Source organism: Gymnoscopelus microlampas (genome assembly GCF_963454915.1).
Source record: "Gymnoscopelus microlampas genome assembly, chromosome: 9".
Taxonomy (NCBI): domain Eukaryota; kingdom Metazoa; phylum Chordata; class Actinopteri; order Myctophiformes; family Myctophidae; genus Gymnoscopelus; species Gymnoscopelus microlampas.
The window spans coordinates 33,955,529-33,981,129 of record NC_139946.1 but is presented as its reverse complement, the minus strand read 5'-3'; the positions used below and the strand labels follow the sequence as shown (position 1 = coordinate 33,981,129).

Genomic DNA, 25,601 nt, shown 5'->3' with positions numbered 1-25,601 from the left:
AAATATCAGATGTCATGTCATATTTGTGATTATGTAGTATATGGCAACATAGTGTGTGTCAGTGGTGTGAGTGTCGTTTTGTATAGCTGAAAATATTGTCTGTATATTTGTATTTATATGGCGGTACACAATATAGTTTCAGGATAGTTTTAATTTTGATTACAGTCCTTTTTTCACAGCTAGTTATTTTTAATAACCTGGTTCTGGTCTTCAGACAGGGCTGCTCTGCCACATAAACACAACAAAATCCAGAGCGTTGTTCAAACTCTGTTTTACTGTGAAAGCTCAAATATGTGTCCACTACCCTCTGACCATAATTAAATATCTCTAGAGAAAAACTCTCAACCTAGAGCTAAACCCTATTTTTTTTCTCAGTCAGGCTGAAAGAGATGCAACACTTTAGATCAGAGGAGACTTCCTGTTCTTGGTGGTGTAGCTGAAATGAAACTTCCTGTCAGAGAAAAAAAAGGTAAGGTAGAGGAAGACTCTTCAGTGTGACATCACTCTGACTCGCATGGTTTGAAACCAGAAGCGAGGTTTAGAGTTTATGATACAGGAAGCTGTGTCGACCGATAAGGCCAGACAGAAAACGTACGTATAGCTTTCAAACAAATTTAGAAGTTTATACTCCACTTAGACTTACTTCTCTCTTGGTGCTGTGTATCGTACCAATAAGATATAGAGGTTTTGGTTTTGGTTTGGAACCCCACTTGTACGCATGGTGTCTTGGTGGTACACACCCTAACTCCTGGACATGGCGGGACTCTACGGACTGCTAATCCTGCTGCTCCTGGACGGGTTGACTGGTGAGTAACCAACTGGGTTGTTTTGGGTTTTTCTGCTCTAGAAGTACAGTACAGGGGACAGTGGAGCTGTCCCCTTCACTATGTTAACTTAACTGTATGGTTGGTCTATGAAATTTAGGTAAAATGGTGGTGAATTGATGCATGAAGGTTGAAGGAAGCCATACCAAAAAGATGATTTTATGTAAGACAATGAGGCACTTTCTTTCAAAACAAAGATAATCACACTTTGTTTTGAACTTTATGTTTGTAGCATAATATGCTACAAACAGTGACCATATTATGGTCGGTGATGAAACACATTTATTATGTCTGAGACAGAACATAAGTATCTGAGTATTTCTTTTTTACTTCTTTTTTGTTAAAAGATAGCCACGTCACAAAATGTATTTTTCTTTCTTTAACATGATTGATTGAGTTTATTTGACAAATTGAAATACAAAAGAATTCTGCATACAGTATTTAATCCTTCAGGATAATGCAAAAGGTGTGTCTCATGACTTAATTCCATTGCGGTACTTAAGTACTGACTAGTAGGCAGATAGGAAAAGAGACACAGAATAACTTTTTAATTCAGCTCCAGGTCTAAGACACATGGAAATATTGTCATGACAAGACCCACCAGAGATAAGCCTGTGACCATGTTTGGGTCCCAAACCTTTATTCAGACAAAGTTTGCTTTTAATACAACTTTATTGAAATACAGCCTGTCACCCTCTGAATGTGTGTGTGTGTGTGTGTGTGTGTGTGTGTGTGTGTGTGTGTGTGTGTGTGTGTGTGTGTGTGTGTGTGTGTGTGTGTGTGTGTGTGTGTGTGTGTTCATGTCTGCGTGCTTGCGTGCGTGCGTCTGTGCGTGTGTGTGTGTGTGTTTGTGCATGCGTGTGTGTGTGTGTGCGGCGGATGGTAAGTCGGTGTAAGAAATTAGAGGTCTTTCAGGGTGTGTCCTCAAGTTATTTCTCACACGGGTCCATTTTCAAAACTAGAGGTTCGGGCCGCTACGCGGCCCTCGCACCTACATTGCACACAACCGGGCTCTCCATATTTGCCTATATATGGCCTGTGGCGGCCACAGGCCGAATTGTGTCGGTTTTCAAAATAAAACACACAGCCTTCATCGGGTGCTGTGGCATTAGTCTAAGCGGTCAATTTTTCATTGGTCCATTGGCACGCATTATGGCGCGCATAAACTTATGCCTAATCCTAACCCTAAGATTAACCTCACAAAAACTATGCCTAAACCTGACCTCAACCCTAACCTTACAGTATGTCGGACTATTGGGCTGCCCCCCTTCATCGGGGGTCTTCCAGATGGCGTTTTTCAAAATAAATGTGTTTTTTATGACTTTTCATGCACCTTCCTAGTGCACCACTAGCAAGATGAAAAGGTGCTAGTGATCCCTGTCTGGGACCGTACCTATGTTCCCCGGGTCCTATGTTCCCCGCTTTCCTAGGGAGAGCGGGGAACATAGGACCTAACCTAAACCTAACCCTAACCCTAACCTTAGTGGGGGAACATAGAACCCGGGGAACATAGGGATGACCCCCCCTGTCTCAATCAAGGCACAGTAAACGTGTCAGCTCTCACTCTAAAAGTCAACATGGTCAGTAGCTGTTTCTCTGTCTGCAAGAAGGGGGAATCATCATGGCACAATGCCACACCAGGGAAACGCTGTCTCAATATTTTCCCGATGTTGTCAATGTTCCATTATTTTTACATGAACTCCCCGTAGTTGGTTTATATTTGTAAGTCACATAGATGTTCTACATATTACAGTGGAATACACTTAGGCTGCTGTAATACTGTGCTGTTATACGCTATTCACATTCAGAGGCTGGCGGCAGCTAAGCAGTGTAGTCACACAGCTCTTTGACCACTTCCGTGTTCCATTCTGAGCTCACTATGAGCTTCCTGCCTGGCAGGGCAGACTGAACCCAACACGCTGAGCTGGAACACAAGGCAATGACTTGAGAATTCATTATAAAGGGGAAGTTTGGGGCTTAAAATGAAGTAACAACGTCTGAAAGAACTTACAGTTGTGTGTGTGTGTGTGTGTGTGTGTGTGTGTGTGTGTGTGTGTGTGTGTGTGTGTGTGTGTGTGTGTGTGTGTGTGTGTGTGTGTGTGTGTGTGTGTGTGTGTGTGTGTGTGTGTGTGTGTGTGTGTGCGTGTGATATATACAGTATATTATATATAGTATAGTATATCATGTATTTCTCTCCACCCGCCCACCTGTCTGTTTGCTCTAAAAAATGTTTTCTTTCTTTTTCTTTTCTTTTTTGTGCTTTTTACCCCCTTTTCTCCCCAATTTAGTCATTATGCCAATTACTTCCTCCCCACACACATGTGTGTGTCGTAAATGCTGTTCTAACCTATTGACTCACCTGCCAGTGAGGAGCCCCCAGCGGGAGGAAGTAGAGCCTCCGTCCTACTCCTCCCGCCCTGCTGACAGGTGCCGCCCCATCCTGTAGGAATACGTGCAGTGATATCACCCTCCCCGCCCGTCTTCCCTCCTCCGAACACGGGCCAATTGTGTTCGTTTAGACGCCCAACAAAGCCGGATGCACCACGGTGGATTCAAACCCACAACCTTCCGTGGTGGTGGGCAGGCACTTTTACCACTGTTTGCTCTTACTCTACCTCTTATTGGCTCTGTCAAATGTGAACTTAATGCATATGTGACTGATCAAGCACCTACAGTAATTCTGAGAACATCATGTTTGTCTTACCCTCCTATTTAGGCGCGTGAATGAACCCTGCTTTGGCCCTGGCCTCCATTTAAAATCAGTCCGCCATTTTACAAACAGAAAACGTGTATGACCTGACCGCTGTTGTATTCAGAACCTAAAGCAGTCTTTATGGGAAGTTGTTTCCGTTCACCTTTCGTTGAGATTGGTGTGTTGCAAATAAAACAATCCTAAACCATACAAAAAAGAAAGATACAGTACGTTTCAAAACGTATGAAATAGAAACGAGACAATGTAAATGTAAATTACTGTTTCGAGTTAAGGTTTTATCTGTTCTTTGGAGCATTCATGGGATCAGGTGATACGTCCCAACCTATGACTGGAATAATTCAATCCGTCCCTCATTAACCCAAACAGCCATCTACAGTACAGTATACGCTAGGAGGGCAATGAGATTTGCAGAGAGCATCTATCTTCCTCTATGCAAGCAAGGGCAAAAACCACATCCTGGCTCTCGTTGCTTCACCAGCCATTCTCACTGTCACTCATCATCAGCCTTACTTTATTCTCCTATATTAACCCATTAAGACCTGAGGCCGATTCTACGAATGCCTTCTAAATCAGTAGTTCTCAAACTTTGGATTTTTCAAAAATCTAAAAGAATAGCAGATATGTTTAATATACTATAAAGTTAAACTTGGCCTTAACTCGGAGTACACCGTACAACACAAAACACACTTTCAGTGTGTTAGTTCCTTCCAGTTCTACAATTCTCAGTTCTACAAAAGGCCTCACGAGAGAAACTCTGTCATGCTCTTGCTGGCTGTGTTTGCTTGAAAATGTTAAAGAATTCAGATCAAAATGATCTACCTTCTCCTAAAATAAAATATACCTTTAAACCCAAACCTTTAAATAGGTTTGGGCAAACTGAAACCAAGTGTATTTTGTATGCTTGGTGAGAGCTCTCAGTGCAAGACAGGAAACTGTGGTTTGTCTTCTGAAATAGCGAGTGCTCATGCTATCCACCACATTGCCATGGCAACCAGGTTATATCACACCAAAGTACAGAAGTTATAGAGAAGTTCTGCTGAAAACCATCGCTCATGTCAACACCCTTTCCTCTGGCAGCTCGCTGACACTCTCGTCAACAGAGCTGAGAGGAAGTGGACATCTTACTGCTCTTTACACACACAAAGAGATTAACCACTTAGACCTGGTTGATACCGTGTCAAACGTTGAAAATAGCCAATCTACAAACTCACAACATGTTGCATCTTGTAGAACTGCTATTTTCATCTCGCTGTGCGACAGAGTATACGTTTTATAGGCCTAATTTGCGTCTATAGGCGTGCCCACAATAGGGACACAGTGGTGTAAAGTAACAAAGTATGTTTACTCAAGTACTGTACTTAAGTACAATTTTGAGGTACTTTTACTTTACTGGAGTATTTCGAATTTCCAATACTTTTACTTCTACTCCACTACATCTCTGAGGCAAATATTGTACTTTTACTCCACTACAATTATTTGAAAACTTTAGTTACTAGTTACTTTGCAGATATACATTTTTATATTATGAAACATACATCAACCACTTCAGCCCTATTTTATACCTAGGCTATTCGAAAATAGCCGATCTACAAGCTCACAACGCGTCGCATCGCGACGCGCTGTGAGCTTGTAGATCTGCTATTTTCAAACATTTTAGTACTTTTACTTTTGGTACTTTAAGTACAACCCTAACCCTAACCCTAACCCTGATACCAATACTTTTGTACTTTTACTCAACTAAATTTTGAATTTCTGACTTTTACTTGTAACTTAGTACTTCTACATTGCAGTATTGATACTTTTACTTAAGTAAAACATTTGAGTACTTTTTCCACCACTGAGGGACACCAACATTATTGTGGTTAATAAATAAATAAATAAAATCATAGGTAATGTTTAACAGAACCATGCTTCGTGACTTGATTCAATGTCTGAATGTGAAAGTAATGACTTGATTCACGTGTGTTTTTCTCTTATAATTCTAGGTGCGGACGCCAATACAACTGGTAAGTTACAGTTCTTTGTATAAAAAACAACAACACTGTAGTGTATAATATCAGTCTACTGTAAATGTGTACACAGACCAGGAAGGAACATATGCCTGGTTTGTGTTCCATGAGCGCGCCATGAAAGGCTCCTTCTGCACTTGCTTGTGAAATGACTCATGCATGCATCTTACTGTATATAGCGGGTGCTCTGCCATGTTTGTTCTGAGGTCCATTTTTAATCTTACAATGCAGATGCGTTGCAAAGCACCAGTCCAAACCCCACCTTACCTGCAACCACCTTACTTGCAAGCACCAGCCCAAATGGCGCCTTACCTGCACCCACCTCACTTGCAAGCACCAGCCCAAATGGCGCCTTACTTGCACACAACTCATCAACCCTCGCCCCAAACCCCACCTCAGGGACTCAGGGACCCAGTGCCCTTGGTAATGTATTCAACATTCACCCCCACCGTGGTGACTTCTTGTGGAATTATTTGTGTCAATCTATGCATTTAACCCATTTAGACCTGAGGCTGATTCTAAAAACACCTTCTAAATCCTAACCTGCGTTTTCTTCAAAACGTTTTATAAAACCTCACATGTCCAAAACTGTTACTTTTCAGGATTCAAATTAAAAAATAGCAAAAGTAGCAGATCTACAAGCTCAAAAAACGCTACGTTTCGTGCCGCGTTTTGAACTTGCAGATCTGCTACTTTTGCATGCTTTTGTGTGATGCTGTAGTACAATGAAGTAGGGCATTAATTTACGAAAAAGCACAAAAAATTAGAATATGCAGATAAGAGCTTTATGCCCGACAGCAACCATATATCGTGACAACTAAAATGACACATATGCTTTTCCGTATTTTAAAGGTATGACAACGTATAGGCTTTCATTGTCTAAATGGGTTAAATGTCTGCAGTGCTGTTCTAGTGTTGCACCATACAGAAAATAGAAAGTCATCTGTCATAAGTGTGAGTGTCATGTCCATGTGTTTTTCGATTAATTGAGTACAAAGGACCCCAATGGAAACAAGCCATAGTGCTTTCTTGGGTTTAAAATCCTCTTAACAGACTTTGTATTGAACTGTACTTCCCTGTGCTTGTCTTTGCAAACTGTTAATAAAGTATTCAATCAATCAATCAATCAATCAATCAATATTCAATCAATCAATCCTCCACAGCCACAGCCACTGGTGGTAGCAGTACCACCTCTGACCCTCCAAGCACCTCCTCATCTACAGTCATGCATCGCATCAACACAACAACAACACCACCTCCTACCACAGTGGGATACAGACGTAAGAGTCATGATACATTAAAGCCGGATTTGTACAAGCTCACAACGCATCGCAGCCTGACACGTTGTGAGCTTGTAGATCAGCTTTTTTGGCGCCTGCGCGCGACACTGTGCGCAATGAAGTATATCAAGCCCTTAAGGGGGATTACGCATCCATCAGTCCCCTCACCACCTGATGCATTTTATTACTCATTACATAAGAATGAGCATTACACTGTCTTTGTGTTCTAATATTTATTTTGTATCTGTACTCTACATTACAGGTCCATCCCAGTGTGAGTATCAATTTCATTTTTCAATGTTTTAATCCACTTCTGTTCATGAATTATGAGCTGTGATGTCCATGTACCTGTATGTGTACTTATGTTTTATACTGGTATTATTATTATTATTATTATTATTATTATTATTATTATTATTATCTCCTGTCATAATAAATTAAGGCGTACAGATTCTACACCAACCAATGGGTCTAATGTTGAAATAGTGGTGGTTATCATTCATCTACAGACTAATCATTCTCACTGCTATGTGTGCACTATTTTATGGGCAGGTGCATACATACTTCAACCAGAGAGGTTTGGCTTTAGGATCAACATCAGTAGCTACATCAGTGGTGATGTAACTGTGACTGATGCTGACTCTAAAAGTAAAATCTATACCGGAACACTGACTGGTAACCAGACCACACCTCAGCCTGGTGACCAGACCACACCTCCGCCTGTTAACCAGACCACACCTCAGCCTGGTAACCGGACCACACCTCAGCCTTACCGCCCATTCAGTACAAGTTTAAAATACCTGAAGCCTTGTACCGCCTATCGTTTTAATGTGACTATTGTTCATGGAAACGGAACAACAGTCATGTGTGATGATCACCATGGAAAGGATCCTACAAAGACAATCTATATGGGTATGTTGAAAAAACATCACATGCTCGTGTACAAATACACACACACACACACACACACACACACACACACACACACACACACACACACACACACACACACACACACACACACACACACACACACACACACACACACACAGTTACATTGGAAGTACAGTACAGTACAGTGTACAGTATATACAATATGTGCAGTACAGCATATTGTTGCGGGCAGAAACTTTGTATGTCCATATTGCAACTTTTTGTTTTCTTTTATAAATGAATGCCCTACTTCGTCATACTGCAGTGTCACACAAAAAAGTGAAAGTGGTTGAGTCTGCCTGTGGTTTTTTATAAATATTGAACCAATGAAACGTATAAGAGCTTGTGACTAAATGATAACTACATTGGATTCATTGGGTGTTTTAGCCATTTCCTGAAAAGTAATGGTTCTGGACATAATGTTGTGTGTGTGGAGATATATATCCCAAGTGTTAATTCTCCGAGTTACAAACGGATATGAACACTGAGGATGTTACTGTATATGTATGCGTGCGTGCGTGCGTGCGTGCGTGAAATTGAAATATATGAAATGTTATGTATTTATTGTCAAGAATATTCCTCCAACATTTTTGTGTTTCAGAACAAAACGACACTGAACAATTCAAATGCAGTTCCTCTGGACGTGTTTGCTATCGGAGTTATTGGGATTTGAGCAGCAGTGTGGAAGCCAAAAATGATACTCCAGCCACACTCCAGTCATGCAACGGAAGCATGGGGTATCAGAGAGTGCTCTGTATCAAGCCCAGTTTCAAAGACATTTGCTCAGAGTTGTCTACAACCTTTCGTTCAGAAAACTGTCCAAACTCTACCTTCAGCCTAAACCAAAGTATCACTGCAGGTACAGTATGTATGGTTTAGTCAGTTTCTTATAATTATGTGGTGGTGTGTAATGTAATGTACTCCACTGTCTGCCTGTTTTAGTTTTCATGTGTGTTTCTGTGGAGACTGCAGATATAAATTAGCATCTTTGCTAAATCTGGTGTATTTACATTATATTGATCTATATTGTTCATTAGTATGCAGTGTCCTGTCTAAATAAAAAAATATAGTGAGTGATACATCTCCTGTCCAAATATCATCACATACGATAAAGTGGTCTAATATTTTCAACAGATTTCTTAGATGCTCTTAAAGGAGAAATCAAACTGGACCTTCCTGATGGACTTCCTGCCGAAATAAAATGGATAAATAAACCAACAAAATGTAATGGTACTCACACCATTGATTTAATTTGTCAGGGTAAGTGAAAAAACGGACTAGTCTTCTTAATAATGTTCCACGTGTAAAACGTGAAGGGGCACTTCTTTGAAGTGACTGAATGAGTACAGTATTATTGTTCTCGATCTTCCCAAATTGAAGCCACTGCTCATATTTACACATGCATTAAGTGGAGAACTTCTAACTGTGACATATTTCTTGTCCCTCAGATCATGATAACCAGGAAACCAGGAAATTGTCCGAGCTGGAGGCCTACACATATTACAATTGTACTGCTACAATCAAGTACAGTAACATTACCATCGTTAAGCCAGTTGTTGAAACTGTCAGAATTGATTGTGGTGAGTTAATAATCATTGTTTCCTTGTGTAATGAGAGATTGTATCCCCTCTCATCATGAAGTCCTATGAATTAATAATGCTCAGCTCATCTTGACATACAGTACCACTGTACGAATGTGTGATATTGTGTCCAACAGAGGTTAAAATGGTTAAAATGGAACAACCGAAGACAACCGAAGACTCCACCGTGATCAGCTTCAAAGCTAATCACAGGCCCGAATGTAAAAACTTCAGTCAGAATCTCACATACACCTGCAGTTGCACCAGCGGAAAAGATACAGTACCCGGAAACCTCATTACATTTGGGGAGAAATGTAAATGTCTGCATTTGAAGCCATACACTGATTATAAATGGGAAGTAAAAGCCACCTACAAGAATGTGTTACACGGGAGTGTAACGGGGAGCATAACAACACTTGAAGGAAGTAAGTAACCAATTATAAATGTTTAAAAACTGAAAAAAGGTCCAGGGCACTTCTGGACATGTCATTATAAGTGAATGTATTGTCACTGCTTTTAAATTGGTTAATTTTGAGCATGCTACATCATCATATGACGAAGTATAACATAGTGCTGAAGACATTAAGATGGCTATTTCATGGTGAAATTCTTTAAAAGATAGACAATAAATTTGCATGTCAAAAAAGAACTGTGTTACTTACAACAGTAGTTCTCAAACTTTTTCGTGCCAATGACCCCCAAATTGATATATATTTGGCCACGGACCCCCATCTGAAAATGTTTTGCGCCAGAGACCCCCAGAAGAGAAGATTTATGTAACAAATATTTTTCCAAAATTTTCCAAAATAGCAGATGTACAAGCTCGCAGCGTGACATGAAGTGAGCTTGTATATCTGCTATTTTTGATTAGCCATAGTTTTAAATACGGTTAAAGTGGTTAAAATGATGACTCCCAGTAAAATGACTGGGGTCCCCAGTAATTTTCCCCAGTACTCCTGGTACTGGGGAAAGGAGTACTCCTGGTACCCCCCCAAGGACCCCTGGGGGTCCCCGGACCCCACTTTGAGAACCAATGACGATATACATTATTATATATTATCAATATGTATATTATTATTATTATATAGAGAATCAATTGTTCAATTTGCAAAAAGTAGAAGTTACTGGAGGGGCAGTGGAAACAATGTGCACAGTCACAGCAGATACCCACTACAGTCTACACATACAAATGTACAAATACAGTATTATGCGTTCACCTGTTATTATTATAGTTTCATTATAAGTCGAATGTAGTTAAACAGAGTACCATCTAAAGAAGCAAAAGAAAATGTAAAGACAGTTTTAGCTTACCCATCTGTAAATGTTTTCATTTTCATCATATCTCACAGAACCTTCTCAGCCTGGGGAACTGGAATTGAGCTGTCCAGAAAATAATGTAATTAGAGTCACGTTTAAGATTAAGGACGAGGATTGGAAGGGACCTAAGATTAAAGTTGTTGTGCGACTTTCTAATGGAGACATGGAGGAGACCAAAGACCAAACAGGGACAAAAGGTCCAAAATATATTTTTGACTTCAGGGATTTGAGCTACACAACAACCTACACAGTGAAGGTATTCATTATTCCTATTTTGTTTCACTTGCTTTGTTCTACTTTAATGTGCTTCAGTTCGTCCTCACCTTTCAAGAGGTGGCATGGTTCCAGATAAAGGGGTGTCCTTTTTTCAGGTATTTCTTGACAATGGAGTACATGAAGGCGTCCCCAGAACGAAGAATGCTGATACACGGTGTATGTGTTTCACTTTCCATATGCATGCATTACATATGCAATAATGTGAAATGTCTCACATTGCAACATTAAAACATTTTAAGGCATAAAATGTTTTGAGCTTTAATGCTACCTGCTTAGACGCCTGATTTTTAAATGTCTTTATATGTAAAGTATATTAAGTCTAGAATAACAACCTCTTGTACATGTTTTATGCCATTTCGTGTGTGAATTTATAGACAACGACAAAGCTCTCATTGGATTCCTGGTGTTCCTCATCATCCTTACATCTCTGGCCCTGCTCATTGTTGTCTACAAGATCTACATTCTGCAGCATAGGAATGCCTAGTAAGCATTTTTTCATACCCAACCATCCCGATTCTGGGTGGAACATTTGCCAAAAATAGCCGATCTACAAGCTCACAACGTGTTGTGAGCTTGTAGATCGGCTATTTTTTTTTTAGATCGGCTATTTTTTCATGTAGATGGAAAAAAGCAGTCCAAGTACAGTTACAACTCAGATCCTTTTCACTAAGACTAGACGGTTTAAGTGGTCAACCAGTCTGACTCCCATGTTACTTGAGCTTTAGCCTGATGGAACATTGGGTGTTGAAATCATAGAATCCAGAATCATTACGTTGCCAGTTGCTATTATTGAAAATGAATTGCATTCTGCAATCCACCTGTCAAAGTTCATTTCATTCAGTATGTAAGCTTTAACGAATCCCACTATTTTATTCCTTACTCTGAAAATGGGAGTCCTGTGAATTCAAAATGTGCTGTTTTCTCCACAGTGACCCCAATGGTGAAGGTGTGGAGCTTATCCCAGCATCAAGTAAGTACAGAGACGTTTTCTAATTGCCTGTACAGTAGAGGTCCCTGCACAGCAATTACGTCCAGTAGCTACATACAAAGTAATGATTAGGTCTGGTATTTGGACATGATGTATTGGGGTGATCATTCATACTGTAATACAAATAACAGGATTACAATAATTGGATATTGGAGTCACAAATATTTGAGGAAGCAGGTTGTTTAAGATTTATAAATGTGTTGATATCAGTCGATGTGAGGAAATGATCTCAAACAACATGTCCAATGTCCAATAATTACTGATAATGGTAAGGTGATGCATAAAGGGCTTTTCAAAAGTCTGGAAATTGTTGTAAAAGTATGAAAGTAATCAAGTAATTAACATGAGTAGTAATTGATTACAGTACGGATTATAGTTTTAAGCAGGTAATCCAGATTCCTTTTTTAAAGTGACCCAGCCAACCCCTGCATACAGAATCTCTGAAATGCAATGTACTGTATCAGCCAGAAACTCCTTGCACCTTGTTTCCTGCTATTTCCTTCGCCCGTTTGAAATACTTGTTACTCATTGGCTGGCCGGGTTGGTTTCATAGACGAGGAGGACCAACTGAGGACCGTTGAGCCAATCGCAGCAGAGTTCCTGCTGGAGACCTACAAGAGGAAGATTGCTGATGAAGGAAGGCTGTTCTTGGATGAGTTTCAGGTGAGTTTGTGGCTTGTATTTCATCCCCACCAGGCAGTGGTGGAAAAAGTACTCAAGTTTTTTACTCAAGTAAAAGTATCAATTCTGCAATTACTCATGAGTAAATGTACTTAGTTACTTTATACCACTGCCTCTGGGCTCACAGAAGGTGAATTCAGTGCAGAGTAGCATAAAATCTCCCAGTAGGGCTTAACCTCTCTTTTCATTAACCAGTCATGACTCCCATGTTACTTGAGCTTTAGCCTATCTTCAGTGATAGTGGTACAATGTTCTCCATGTTGCTCTAGATGCCACTCACAAAGCCATTCTTTATTTTCAGAGCATCCCCAGAGTCTTTTCCAGGAACACAGCAAAAGAGGCCAAGAAGACCTCGAATGCGATCAAGAACCGCTATGTGGACATTCTGCCATGTGAGTAGCCAACAGTTTCCTACATTTACTGGCTTCATCTTCACTAGCTTTATAGGTAGAGGTAGGTAGCTCAGCTCACTCATATAGCTCTCTCACACACACACACACACACACACACGCACACGCGCACGCGCACACGCACACGCACGCACACACACACACACACACACACACACACACACGCACACAGACACGCACACAGACAATCATAGAGGGAACTTCAGCGGGTGACAGGCTGCATATTTCTTTCTTTCTTTGTCTCAGATGATTACAACCGTGTTCAGCTAACAACAGGAAATGGAGAACCAGGATGCGACTACATCAACGCCAGCTACATTGATGTAAGAATACTTAAATTAATAAAGATACATTAAATGCATGCATAGTACAATAAGTATGTATACATATACTGTAGTATAGTATATATTACATGATATCTGGCATTATAATCACAGTTATGATGCATTATAATGTGCATTATAACACTTGTTATAAATGTTTATAATCATCTATGACAACTTATGACAATGTTTATAACATTTTATTTTGCTACAGGGATTCAAGGAGAGTAAGAAGTACATTGCAGCTCAAGGTGAAGTATTGTTCCATGTTCTTCATGCAGAAAAACAACTGCACTAACGTCACGTTTCCATTTAATGGTAAATATGTGTGTGTCATAGGACCCAAGGAGGAGACTGTGAGTGACTTCTGGAGAATGATGTGGGAGCAACAGTCTTCTATCATCGTCATGGTGACACGCTGTGAAGAGGGAAATAAGGTCGGAACCACACTTTATTTAATTGATGGGCAATCACTCAGTACACCATCATCTGAACATAAGATAAGATAAGATAAAGATAAGAGCTTTATTGTCATTGCATACACAACGAAACATAGTTTGGTACCTCTGCAGACAACAACAGTATTAAAAGAAGAGCACTGAACATTGAAGAACAATAAAAAAAACCTTGGTCAAAGTCAGGTCAGTCAGTCCCACAGTCATTTTAAAATAAATAAAAACAAGGATAAGGTAATTAAGAAAAGAATAAGGAGGCCCCCATAAACGAAAAACATATCATGTGTACACATATTGCACTTCCCAGTAACCTAAGCAGCACTATTGGCATTAACATATCGCATATACGGGATAGCACATATACGGGAAATAAACGTTCGCATACAGTCATTGCAAAATTGAAAGTTGCCAGGAAAACCCCAACTGACCTTTACCTCACCTCCCTGTTTAGAAATATGTTTTCCTACCACCTCAGTGTGAATATGCCAATGTTTATTAGGCGTTGTCTTTATAAATTTAGATATAGGTCTAGGTGTGAACACACAGCATATCAATTGATATGTTTTAAATTAATTCAACCTGTAAACCAGAAGCACTGCTATAGAAGATGGGCCATTGAGGGCTGAATGTTTGCAGACTCTCTCTCTAGTTGAAATGTGTCAAGGTTTAAAGAATGAAATGCGCTCTAGTTTAACCTCAGCCTGACTTTCTCCAGTGTAAGTTGACCGACTTGCTTTATGCTTGGTGTTTTGAGTGTTCTTGATTGTATATTGACTGTCATGGATAATCTGGTCCGTTGATGTGCTCTGCCACAGATTAAGTGTGCCCAGTACTGGCCGTCCCCAGAGCGAGAGACAGAGCTCTATGAGGAGTTCATAGTCAAGTTGAAAGGAGAAGACCACTGTCCCGATTACATCATTCGCCGTCTCAGCCTGGCTAATGTGAGTTTACGTTGAGCTCAAAGATCCAAAGACACCAAGATGAGTGTTATAGAGTTTTGTGTATTTTGTTGAGAACTTCAAAGATGTCAGTACATTGTGTGTGTGTGTGTGTGTGTGTGTGTGTGTGTGTGTGTGTGTGTGTGTGTGTGTGTGTGTGTGTGCGTGTGTGCGTGTGTGCGTGTGTGCGTGTGTGTGTGTGTGTGCGTGTGCGTGTGTGCGTGTGTGTGTGTGTGCGTGTGTATGTTTCTTAAAGTAATACTAGGTAACTTTTTCAATAAAACTAAAGTTAAATTTTATATCTTTTGTGATTGGTAAATGTTTCACAACACCCACTACATGAATTTCACCCCCGAAAGCCTTTTATTTATATATTTTCTATTGAACGGTGTCGGGGGACACTCTCCCGCGAAAATGACGTTATCTGGCCGGAAAACGGAAGCGTAAATGCACCGGTTTCTTGTTTGGCCAGGAACTACCGCACCGGTTTCCTGTTTGGCCAGGAACTACCACGCTAATAGCAAAAAGGAAACTCACGCTGTTTTTAAGAGATTGTATGATTTGAAGATCGAAAAACTACAGAAAAAGAAAACACAGCTCACGGTAACTAAAGCTTCACTGGCTAAGAGAAACAATCCACAGATCGTATAAAACAATTTAAAGAACGCTTTTTGAAACGCTTCCGTTTTCCGATGAAAACAAATGGAATTCTGGGTAACAGAGGAATAAACGAACGGCCTGCAGTGACGGTAATGACCAGCAGAGGCTGCTAAAAATCGTTATTTGTGGACCTGCATTGTATAACTTTAACATTCAATCTGGCGTCCTTATGTCAGGCATATCATTACAGGTGAAAGTTTCCCAAAATATTCAAAAGAATTCCCCAAATTTTCTAAAATAGTTCAAGCTCAAGCTTGTTTTTTTCGCTATTCGTCATACGAATAGTGGAGGATACAGGGCATAAGTGGTTAATCTGTGTACAAGTGTTGATGTAATGGAGAGTGATGGAAAATATGATTTAAGAAACAAACATAATTTTAAACAGATGATAATTATTCATTCAACACTGAAACAAATGTGCATTTCAATATCAGGTATTAATCTTTGGAATAATCTTGATATAAGTATCAAAAACTGCAGAAATGTTAAACAGTTCAAGCGATGTTATAAGCAGTCATTTATACTACATTATGGTCAGATCATTTTATACTGAAACTATGATTATTTGCTTTATATGAAATGTTTTTTTTAATTGACTATTTTCTTTACTTTATATGATCTTTTATTACTTTTAGTAGGATCGATTTATATGTATTATATGTAAACTGTGTACTCATTTTATGGTATATCAATTTGTATTAAATATTGTGTTACAATAGGTTATTTGTCATGGTAAGAAAGGGGCCGGACTAGATAAGCATTTGCTTCCTCCTGTCCCTTCTTTAACAAATGTTTTGAAATTGTGATGATGATGTATGGAGTCTTCTGTACTTTTAAATTGTTCAAGATAAATAAAGATCAAAAATGCATGTTGATCTAAACGTACTGTATGTGCATTTACAGAAGAGAGACAGAAGCCCCGAGAGGGAGGTGACCCACATCCAGTTCATCAGCTGGCCAGACCACGGCGTGCCAGGAGAGCCTCACCTCCTCCTGAAACTCAGGCGGCGGGTCAACGCCTTCAACAACTTCTTCAGTGGACCCATTGTCATCCACTGCAGGTAAATGACTGCATGGGGCCCGTCAGATTCATTCATTGATTCTTTGATTCAGGGTAGAAAATAAATGTGTGTGTGTGTGTGTGTGTGTGTGTGTGTGTGTGTGTGTGTGTGTGTGTGTGTGTGTGTGTGTGTGTGTGTGTGTGTGTGTGTGTGTGTGTGTGTGTGTGTGTGTGTGTGTGTGTGTCTGTGTCTGTGTGTGTGTGCGCGCGCAGTGCGGGAGTAGGCAGAACAGGGACCTACATTGGCATTGATGCCATGATGGAGGGTCTGGAGTCAGAGGGGAGAGTTGATATTTATGGCTACGTGGTCAGACTTCGCAGACAGAGATGCCTCATGGTTCAAGTGGAGGTATGTACTGTACCTTAGACTACCTACATGTATTTATACTGTGTGTGTTCTTGTGCAAGCATGCATCTATTGCAAGTCTGTGCATATGTATTAGGATCAGTGTGGCCATGTCTGCAACGATACCTGTCTATGTACTTGTGCTTCTGATTACATTTGTGAATATGTTTTGTCTTTATTAATAGGGTTGCAATTTTGGTTAAAATAAATTTGTACATGCACACTCCGGCTCTTACACTGCACGTCCTGTATGCGCCTACTTACCTCTATTTTCTTACTGTATGCAGGCCCAATACATACTGATTCACCAGGCACTGATCGAGCACAACCAGTTTGGAGAGACAGAGGTAGTCCTGCCTGAGCTCCACAGCAGACTGGCAACACTCAAACACCGGAGCTCCAGCGCTGAGTCAGTCCTTCTGGAGGAAGAGTTCCAGGTCAGGAGGCTTTCATTGGCTTCTTTTCTTTACTAGAGTTCAACACCTACTGTATGTAGCACCGCCGATCCAACCAATACGCCCGTACCAACCAATTTTAATATAGGATATCAGTGGTTCTCAAACTCTTTAATTTCAAGAACCCCAATAACTGTGAGAGTGTACCATCTCACAGGAAACCAATCAAGGAACCCATAGGGCAGTGGTTCTCAAACCTTTTCATGTCAAGGACCCCCAAAATCTACAAGCTCATTGCACGGCTATGAGCTTCTATATCTGCTATTTTTGGAGAGCCAAAGTATAACATATGGTCTCTTTTTACTATATGCTGGCTGGCTTTGCACTAGTATACCAACCTCCCCTTATATAGAAATAGACCCACATCCTCAGGTGCTACATCTGCACTTAGGCATTATCAATGGGCCACCAAAGAAGCCTTCAGCAACAGTCACAAATGTTACATCTATTCTTACAAGATGGCTAGATATATCCAGTCAGTACACATTTATATATATACGGTGTGTGTGATGTGTGGAATTATATGTAATGCTCCCCTCCACCGATGCCTGGTTCACTTCCCACCATCATTTATTTTACTTTGAGCGCCTCTCGTTCAATTTTCTTTTCCCTCGGCACTCCGTTTTCCCTGCCTCATTTCAACCCCCCTTCGTGTGAATTTGAACACGAAATAAGAATTGGAGTTTGTCTTAATGCCTTTCTTCTGTGGTTCAGAGAGTCCCTCTGTACAAAAACTGGAGGACCTTCAACACAGGGATCATCGAGGAGAACAAGAAGAAGAACCGCTTCCCTTCTGTCATACCATGTGAGTGTCAAAAACACTTAAATAGATCTACTTATCAAATGTTATAATCCTGGTGAAATCAAGGATCTCTTTTTACAAGGGAGACCTGCCCGCAACAGCATATTCAGTCACAAATTCAAGGATATAAATCACCATAGAGTTGGCATGGGAGAGAGAGAATGAAAACAGAATATAAGGAATAGATGAAACTTACAGGAAAACTAAAACCATCACAAAAACAGATGAATATCAATTCTCAACAAACTCATCTTCCAGCTCATTGCCTCTTGCTGTATAATGCTTTAGGGATTGACAGCAGAAATTACTCATGAGATTCTAAATAAAAGAACCCCAGCTACACTGTCCATCACATTTATGTTTAATACAAAGTCATGAATACTGTATATTGTTGTTGTCGGGTGGAAACCTTTTTTATGTCCAAAAAAGTAACTTTTCAAGAAATGGAAAAACAACCTGTGTTCCAATGGATGCACTATAGTTATTATTTAGTCACAAGCTCTTGTTTATACTTTTCAAATATTTATAAACTCCATAGACAGACTTAACCACATCCAACATGACGATGGCAAACCTTTTCACGTTGTTTCGCGCGACAAAGTATAAAAATGGAGATACAAGGTTTCTGCTCGACATCACAATATGATACATTTTCAGCATGGCCTTATAGAAGAAAAACTAAAACAGAACATACAGTACACAGCTGTTGAGTATCCACCTCTGTTCCTGCTATCAACTGTCAGATCATTATCAACATATCACTTCCTTACATATTATACATGTATGACTTTCAGACGACTTCAACCGAGTGCTGGTGAAGTTAGAAGAAGAAATCAGTCGTGACAGTGACCGCGGTGGTGATGATGATGACGATGATGAATATGATGACTCGTCTGATGAAGATGACGACGAGTCTACCAAATACATCAATGCCTCCCTCATCGATGTATGACACATTAACGCTTTCTGTTCCTTTAAACCCCCGTTTGTCCCTAGATAGGATTTTAGCACAGCCTTAAATGTAAGGACTAAAATGGTCAGTGCTCTGACCATCCATAATATGGTCAGAGTTTATGGTTGTCTCCGGTTTGATTCCAGATGGAGTCATGTGTTGCACATCTTTTTCCTCTCTACACTCACCTATCTAAAGAAAATAAAGCAAAACAACACAACCATAAAAATACAAAACAAAACAACGATAATATTAATAGTGAGTCTTTCAAAAACACAGATGTCCAAAGAACCAAATTGTGTTTGAGGTGTTTGTCTTGTTCCATGCAGGGCTACTGGTGTCCCCATGGCCTCATCGTGACCCAGGGACCCCTACCAAACACTGTGGGTGACTTTTGGATGATGGCTCACCAGAAGAAAGTTAAGACTATCATCATGCTCTCCGACTGCACTGAGGGCGATCAGGTGCGTGTCTATGTTACGCCGCAACTTCACATTAAGCAAAAAAAAAAGAAATACTTTTTTTCTATCGATTAGTCACCCCATGGAGACTTGAATTCATGGACATTTGTTTGTTTTGTCGCATTCCTAAGCCAATAATTTGATGACCGGCAGCTGTTCCAGTATAGGAGACACAAAGAGTCTTGCTTGTGTCTCCTACCGGAACCGCTGCCTACCGGTCCGCTGGTCATCAAATTATTGGCTTAGGAATGCGACAAAAACAAAAACATATCAGATGGAAAAAAAGTTATTTTTGGTGTGAACTATCTCTTTATAGGTGCTACAGTACAGGGCAGCAAAAGTGCTTACAAATACAATCCAAGTGCAACAGTGCACCTTTGTCAAATGATGCTATAACCATTAGAAAAGTTTGTGTAGTACATAAATGCACAAATTCCTCATTAACATATTAACAGATACGGACAGTAAAAGTCTCTCAGAGTTACGGATGCACAATTATGATTATTAACTTGTCTGCACTGTCTACGTGTAAATAATGTGTTCATTTATGATCAAAACATACTGTACCCATCATTAAAATACACTACTTATTATGTGCACAGGAGACGTGTTCTGCATACTGGGGAAAAGAGAAGCAAACATTTGGGGAGATTGAGGTGGAGGTGACAGCCACAGACACCTCTCCAGCGTACACCACCCGTACAATGCAGATACGTCACGTCAAGGTAACTGTGCACCACTCTGCACTGAGCTGGCTGCTATACCTAGGAAACTACACAATACAATCCTCAAGGTTGTTACACACCGGGGCGATTTTTTCGTGCGAATAATGCGTTTTTTTTTAAAACCTTATAAAGTCAATGGCTCCGTACATGGAGCGAAAAAGCGAAGCGAAAAAGCGTCTTTTAATTATTCGGAACGAGTCCGAATTTTGCGTATATTCGCTATTTTCGCCGTGTCGCCCCGGTGTGTAACAACCTTCAGTCTAAACAACATAAACCTTATATACTTTGTTGACCGGAGTCCCCCAGGGGTATATCATAGGCGAGGCCTCCTTCTTTTTTCCTCTACATCAAATATCTTAGCTGATCTACTCACAAAGCGATGCTTACAGATCTGCTCAAAAGATTATTCATTTTTAAATAACAAAGAACAACACAAAACAAAAAGGGAATTGAAACAAAACATGACATGACATGACAAGACAAGGTCCACACCCACATCCAGCACCCACAACACCACAGTTCAGCCACACATGCAACATTGAAACAATATGCATACACGTGACACAAAGTAAAAACGAAAGTATTTTTTTTTATTTTACTATGGATGCTAGGGTTCATGTAGTTAATTTGTACAATCTCGAAGCTAGGCCTACAAATAACCACATAGGATTTGACTTTATACTCGGTCGCTGGCTTTGATCTGAATGTGATATCAACTTTTAATGATTAATTGATGCTCTGATTGTGTATTGCTATATTACCCTTTCATTTTTAGAGTTGTATTTTTATCTCTTGTGCTTCACAGCAAAGCACTTTGTAGCTGTTATTAGGGAATAAAAGAGCCTAGAATATAAAACGTCTAAAACACCTCATTTCTACTTTGTCACACAACAGTGTCGCTCACCAAAAATGTTTTTCAATGTTGCATGTGTGGCTGAACTGGGTGTTGTGGGTGCTGGATGTGGGTGTGGACCTTGTCATGTCATGTCATGTTTTGTTTCAATTTCCTTTTTGTTTTGTGTTGTTCTTTGTTATTTAAAAATGAATAATCTTTTGATCACAAAAAAGAAAATGCTAGTTTTTGGCAACCAACACTGTCATACTATATGCAGTATAAATGATGTTTATGGCTATAATCCTCAGACACTGCATGCAACAGTGCCTTATACGCTTTCTACTGATTCTAGGATTTTGTTCTTATTAGTATATGCACCACACCTCAACTTTGAGAGCTTAGTTTTTTTAGCATTTACTTTGTGACTTAAAATTTATTTAATTATAATAAATTATATTTACTTATAATTTATTATAATTGTCAGTGTGTGCTGTACAATGTGAGCTACTGCTACCCATGCATTTGAGTGAACAAAACTCAACCCACTAAAACACACGACTACTGTCTCAAACAGAGGAAAGAGCGCCGGCCGGTGAGGCAGTTCCACTTCCTGAAGTGGGCGGACAGAGAGCTGCCAGAGAACACAGAGGACTTGACGGACATGATGAAGCACATCAAGCAGACCAGCGGCTATGGTCAAAGCAAGGCAGACAGGAGCACTCCCATAGTGATACACTGCGGGTGAGCCAGAAAACTGTGGCGCTCAAACCTTTTAGCTCGAGACCCAAAAGAGAAATTTGATGTGTCCCTGTGACCTAAGCTAGTGAAAACAAACTACAAGCTCACAACGTGTCGCGATGTGATGCGTTGTGCGCTTGTAGATCTGCTGTTTTCACTACTTCTTAAAGGTTATCTTTTCTTATTTATGGAGAAAGAAAAAAAATAATTATGAAATTATTTTGAAAAATATTTCAATTTGTCTTTAATTATTTAATAATAAAATCTTGGAATTTTTTGAAAATCTTTTGAAATAATCATAATTAAAAACAAAATGTAGGGAGCGAAAAATAAATGTACTTTAAAAATGGGTCCCAACCCACAGTTTGGGAAACAGTGAGCTAGAACCTCTGAGAGAGAATGTACATTGCAGCACTGCAGAATATAATAGGTGTGATGGTGACAGGATGGCAGCATGTTTATGTAGGCCTATGTGAAATGTTCTTCAGTAGCTTTTAGCAGCATAGGAAGCAGTGTGTGCAGCACTTCCCTCTTCAATACTGAGAAAAGAAACTACAGAGAGACACCTTGCCCCTCGGTTGACATCTGAGCTTTTTTTTTATCGCGAATAAAAGGGTCATGGTAAAGTACATGTACTCAAGTACATTTTTGAGGTATTTTTACTTCACTGGAGCATTTCCAATTTCCAGTACTTTAACTTCTACTCCACTACATCTCAAATATTATACATTTATTATACATTTTCAAAAGATTTTAATACATTTTATATATTAGAAAACTTGTGAAATGGGACATTCTGCACAATGAGTACTTTCTACTTCTGGTGCATTTTAATACCAATGCATGCATGCATGGTCTTCCTCAGTGACGGCTCTAGGCGTTCTGGAGTGTTCTGTGCGCTGTGGATCCTTCTGGACAGCGCTGAGACGGAGAAGCTGGTGGACGTGTTCCAGGTGGTCAAGACCCTGCGCAAAGAGAGGCAGGGCATGATCGGCAGCCCGGTAAGACAGAGATGAAATGGCTCAAAGTCACTCACCACGTGACGCACACCTTACAAAAGCACAGTAGTCAGAGCTGTAAAACATCACTCTTTAGGCCCAACTCTGGTTCTGTGTCAGTGTGCTTATTGCATGTGTGTGGTGGTCATCATTTCTGTGTTGTAGGATCAGTGGTGTAAAGTAAACCAACTACATTTACTCAAGTACTGTACTTAAGTATAATTTTGAGGTACTTTTACTTTACTGGAGTATTTCCAAATTTCTATACTTTTACTTCTACTCCACTACACCTCAGACACAAGAATTGTACTTTTTACTCCTCTACGATTATTTTAAAACTTTAGTCACTTGTTACTTTGTAGATTTTGATTATTTTACAAAACATACATCAACCCTATTTAAACTTTGGCTATTTAAGAATAACCGATCTACAAGCTCACAACACATCGCATCGTGAGGCATTGTGAGCTTGTAGATCTGCTATTTTCAAAAGATTTTGATACATTTTATATATAATAACTAACTTATAATAACATTCTGCAATACGAGTACTTTTACTTTTGGTACTTTAAGTGTATTTTGATGCCAATACTTTTGTACTTTTACTCAAGTACATTTTGAATACTAGACCTTTACTTTACTGTTTCTACGTTGCAGTATTGATACTTTTACTTAAGTAAAAATAATTTAGTATTTTTTCCACCACTGTTCACCACACCTTAAAAAAGCAGTGGTCAGAGATTTAAAACATCACTAAAAGGCTCAACTCTGGTTCTGTGTGTGGTGATCATCATTTCTGTAATGTATCAGTATCATGTAGGATGGTACTAGTATTTACTACATTAAATAGATGTCAGTCATTGATGTACAAGCCTCTCTATATCCCTCACAGGCGCAGTACCAGTTTCTGTATGACGCAGTAGACAGGGCCTATCCACTTCAAAATGGGGAAGTAACAGCAACGGCTACCGACTCCGTCCAGCTCATCAATGAGACCAAGCCAGTTGAGCAGGAGAACGGCAGCACCACTTCCAACCAGCAGGTGGCAGCAGAGACCAAACCAGCTGAGCAGGTAAACAGCGAGACCAGTCCCGACCAGCAGGCGGCAGCAGAAACCAAACCGGCTGAGCAGGAAAACAGCGAGGCCAGTCCCGACCAGCAGGCGGCAGCAGAGACCAAACCAGCTGAGCAGGAAAACAGCAAGACCAGTCCCGACCAGCAGGTGGCAGCAGAGATCAAACCAGCTGAGCAAGAAAACGGTGACACCACTCCTGACCAGCAGGTGGCGGCAGTAAAAGAGGCAGCTGAGAGCACCCCATTGGTGGTAGAGGGAGAGAATGAAGATAAGAAAGAGAGTACAGTCAAAGTGGAGGAGGCCAACAATGGTCCCACTGTCACTCTGGAGGTCTGATGAAAAAACCCATGTATTATAACTCTATGGGGAAAACACAGAGAGAGAGAGTGAATGAAGGGAGGGTGGGCCATGTCCACCCTTTTTTTCAAAGTTGTTTGACTGCACACTCTTTTGAGAGATTAGAAATGTACATGTCATGCATGTCTTTTACAGAGGAAGATGTAGGCTGCTGTACAGTATGTGCTATTTAGAGGATGTAAAAAGAAAAGTTGAGCTTTGAAAGTTGAGTTATTTGTTTAATTACTTTATGAATGTATTAGACAGGCGAAATAGGCACAAAGTACTTGGCCTTTTTTTTTATTAGTTATTCCATTATGTTAATACTTTCTGTAATGTTGTATCTCGCCATTCATTAGGACAGTTAAAGAATTTGAACTTGAATAGGCTTAAGTGGGGGTGGGGGGGTCTGAGTTCTGATCAGATGGATATCAAATATTGAATTGATTGATTGAATATTTTATTAGGCATAAATGTAAAAAAAACAGAACAGCATAAGTACAGTTAATAACATTTCTGACTAAAAGGTCTGTCCGAAAAAGTCCTTGTGGTCTTGTGTCCATTGAGGTCCTTGGTATTCAATCAATGGAATTTTTTTATCAATTTAAAACTGTCTGGGGTACACACAGAAATCAGAGTAGATTAGCATTGTTTCTCTCTCTTTTAAAGTGATATTCCACATTGTTAAAAGTATAAAACATTTCAGAAAGTCCCCCATGACCTACCCTGGATCATAACACACCGCTCTGGTGCCCAGTCGACCTGGGATGTGGTCAAAAGACAGATAAACAAACAGACAGACCTTACTAGAACTAGAGTAGATGTAAATAATTATTTTTGCCATACTTAAATATTTCTGATTGCTTAGTCTTAGTGAGATGCTTTAGATCATTCATCATATTTTTAATATAAATAAAAGTAAGCTATGTGTAATATTGTTTATAATGAAGACAGCGAACATTGAGCCAAGATCGCTTTGTACTACATGCTGTTGACAAACTACGTACATGGCTTTATAACATTTTAGAGAAGAGTTGCAGAATTGTAATTTTAATGTATGTTGATTTTGGTTTGAGCTGGTTTTAATTAATATTCTATATTTTCTTGCTAAATAAAAATAAATACTGTGAGCTATATTTTGATTTACTTTTACACTCAAGAAGCACCAGAGGTCCTCAAAAGACAGGACACACCATACAGATCCCAGACATGCATGAAGTACAGGATAGCATATTTTAGACTACTACTACTATTGTCATTAACAATAGTCATAATAATAATAATTGTTATACAGATGGTGTAAAGAATCTGCAGAATATCAGCATTCAGCAAATAATTTGCCAACACAAAAGGTGAGGCTCCAGTAGACTAATCCCCTAAGATCAGTATTCCCATTAAACAAATTGACTTTAATATGCCTACAGAAGAACA

The 25,601-nt window shown here is 39.8% G+C and overlaps 1 protein-coding gene across 2 annotated transcripts; it reads left to right on the top strand.

Moving 5' to 3' along the window:
• The first annotated feature begins 517 nt into the window (after nucleotides 1-517).
• ptprc (protein tyrosine phosphatase receptor type C) lies at nucleotides 518-25,300 on the top strand. Of its 2 annotated transcripts, XM_084067715.1 has the most exons (28): nucleotides 518-806; nucleotides 5,523-5,543; nucleotides 7,089-7,100; nucleotides 7,379-7,738; nucleotides 8,361-8,618; nucleotides 8,894-9,019; nucleotides 9,208-9,339; nucleotides 9,477-9,764; nucleotides 10,689-10,912; nucleotides 11,028-11,088; nucleotides 11,307-11,415; nucleotides 11,862-11,902; nucleotides 12,474-12,583; nucleotides 12,903-12,993; nucleotides 13,258-13,334; nucleotides 13,549-13,585; nucleotides 13,674-13,771; nucleotides 14,605-14,730; nucleotides 16,291-16,448; nucleotides 16,661-16,796; nucleotides 17,081-17,230; nucleotides 17,963-18,053; nucleotides 18,845-18,996; nucleotides 19,332-19,466; nucleotides 20,066-20,188; nucleotides 21,598-21,764; nucleotides 22,627-22,762; nucleotides 23,652-25,300. In XM_084067715.1, the coding sequence occupies exons 1-28, from the start codon at nucleotides 755-757 to the stop codon at nucleotides 24,168-24,170; spliced, it is 3,990 nt and encodes a 1,329-aa protein (XP_083923841.1). In that variant the 5' UTR covers nucleotides 518-754; the 3' UTR covers nucleotides 24,171-25,300. The 2 variants fall into 2 exon arrangements, with proteins under 2 accessions (XP_083923841.1, XP_083923840.1); XM_084067714.1 differs by lacking the exons at nucleotides 518-806; nucleotides 5,523-5,543; nucleotides 7,089-7,100 and having other exon boundaries at nucleotides 7,162-7,738.
• Nucleotides 25,301-25,601: the final 301 nt, after the last annotated feature.

Excerpts from the sequence above, each read along its gene's own strand:
- ptprc (XM_084067714.1), top strand. The coding sequence starts at position 7,189 with ATGTTTTATACTGGTATTATTATTATTATTATTATTATTATTATTATT. Across the intron at positions 10,913-11,027 it reads CAACAACCTACACAGTGAAG|GTATTTCTTGACAATGGAGT; the intron begins GTATTCATTATT and ends TCCTTTTTTCAG. Across the intron at positions 13,335-13,548 it reads TCAACGCCAGCTACATTGAT|GGATTCAAGGAGAGTAAGAA; the intron begins GTAAGAATACTT and ends ATTTTGCTACAG.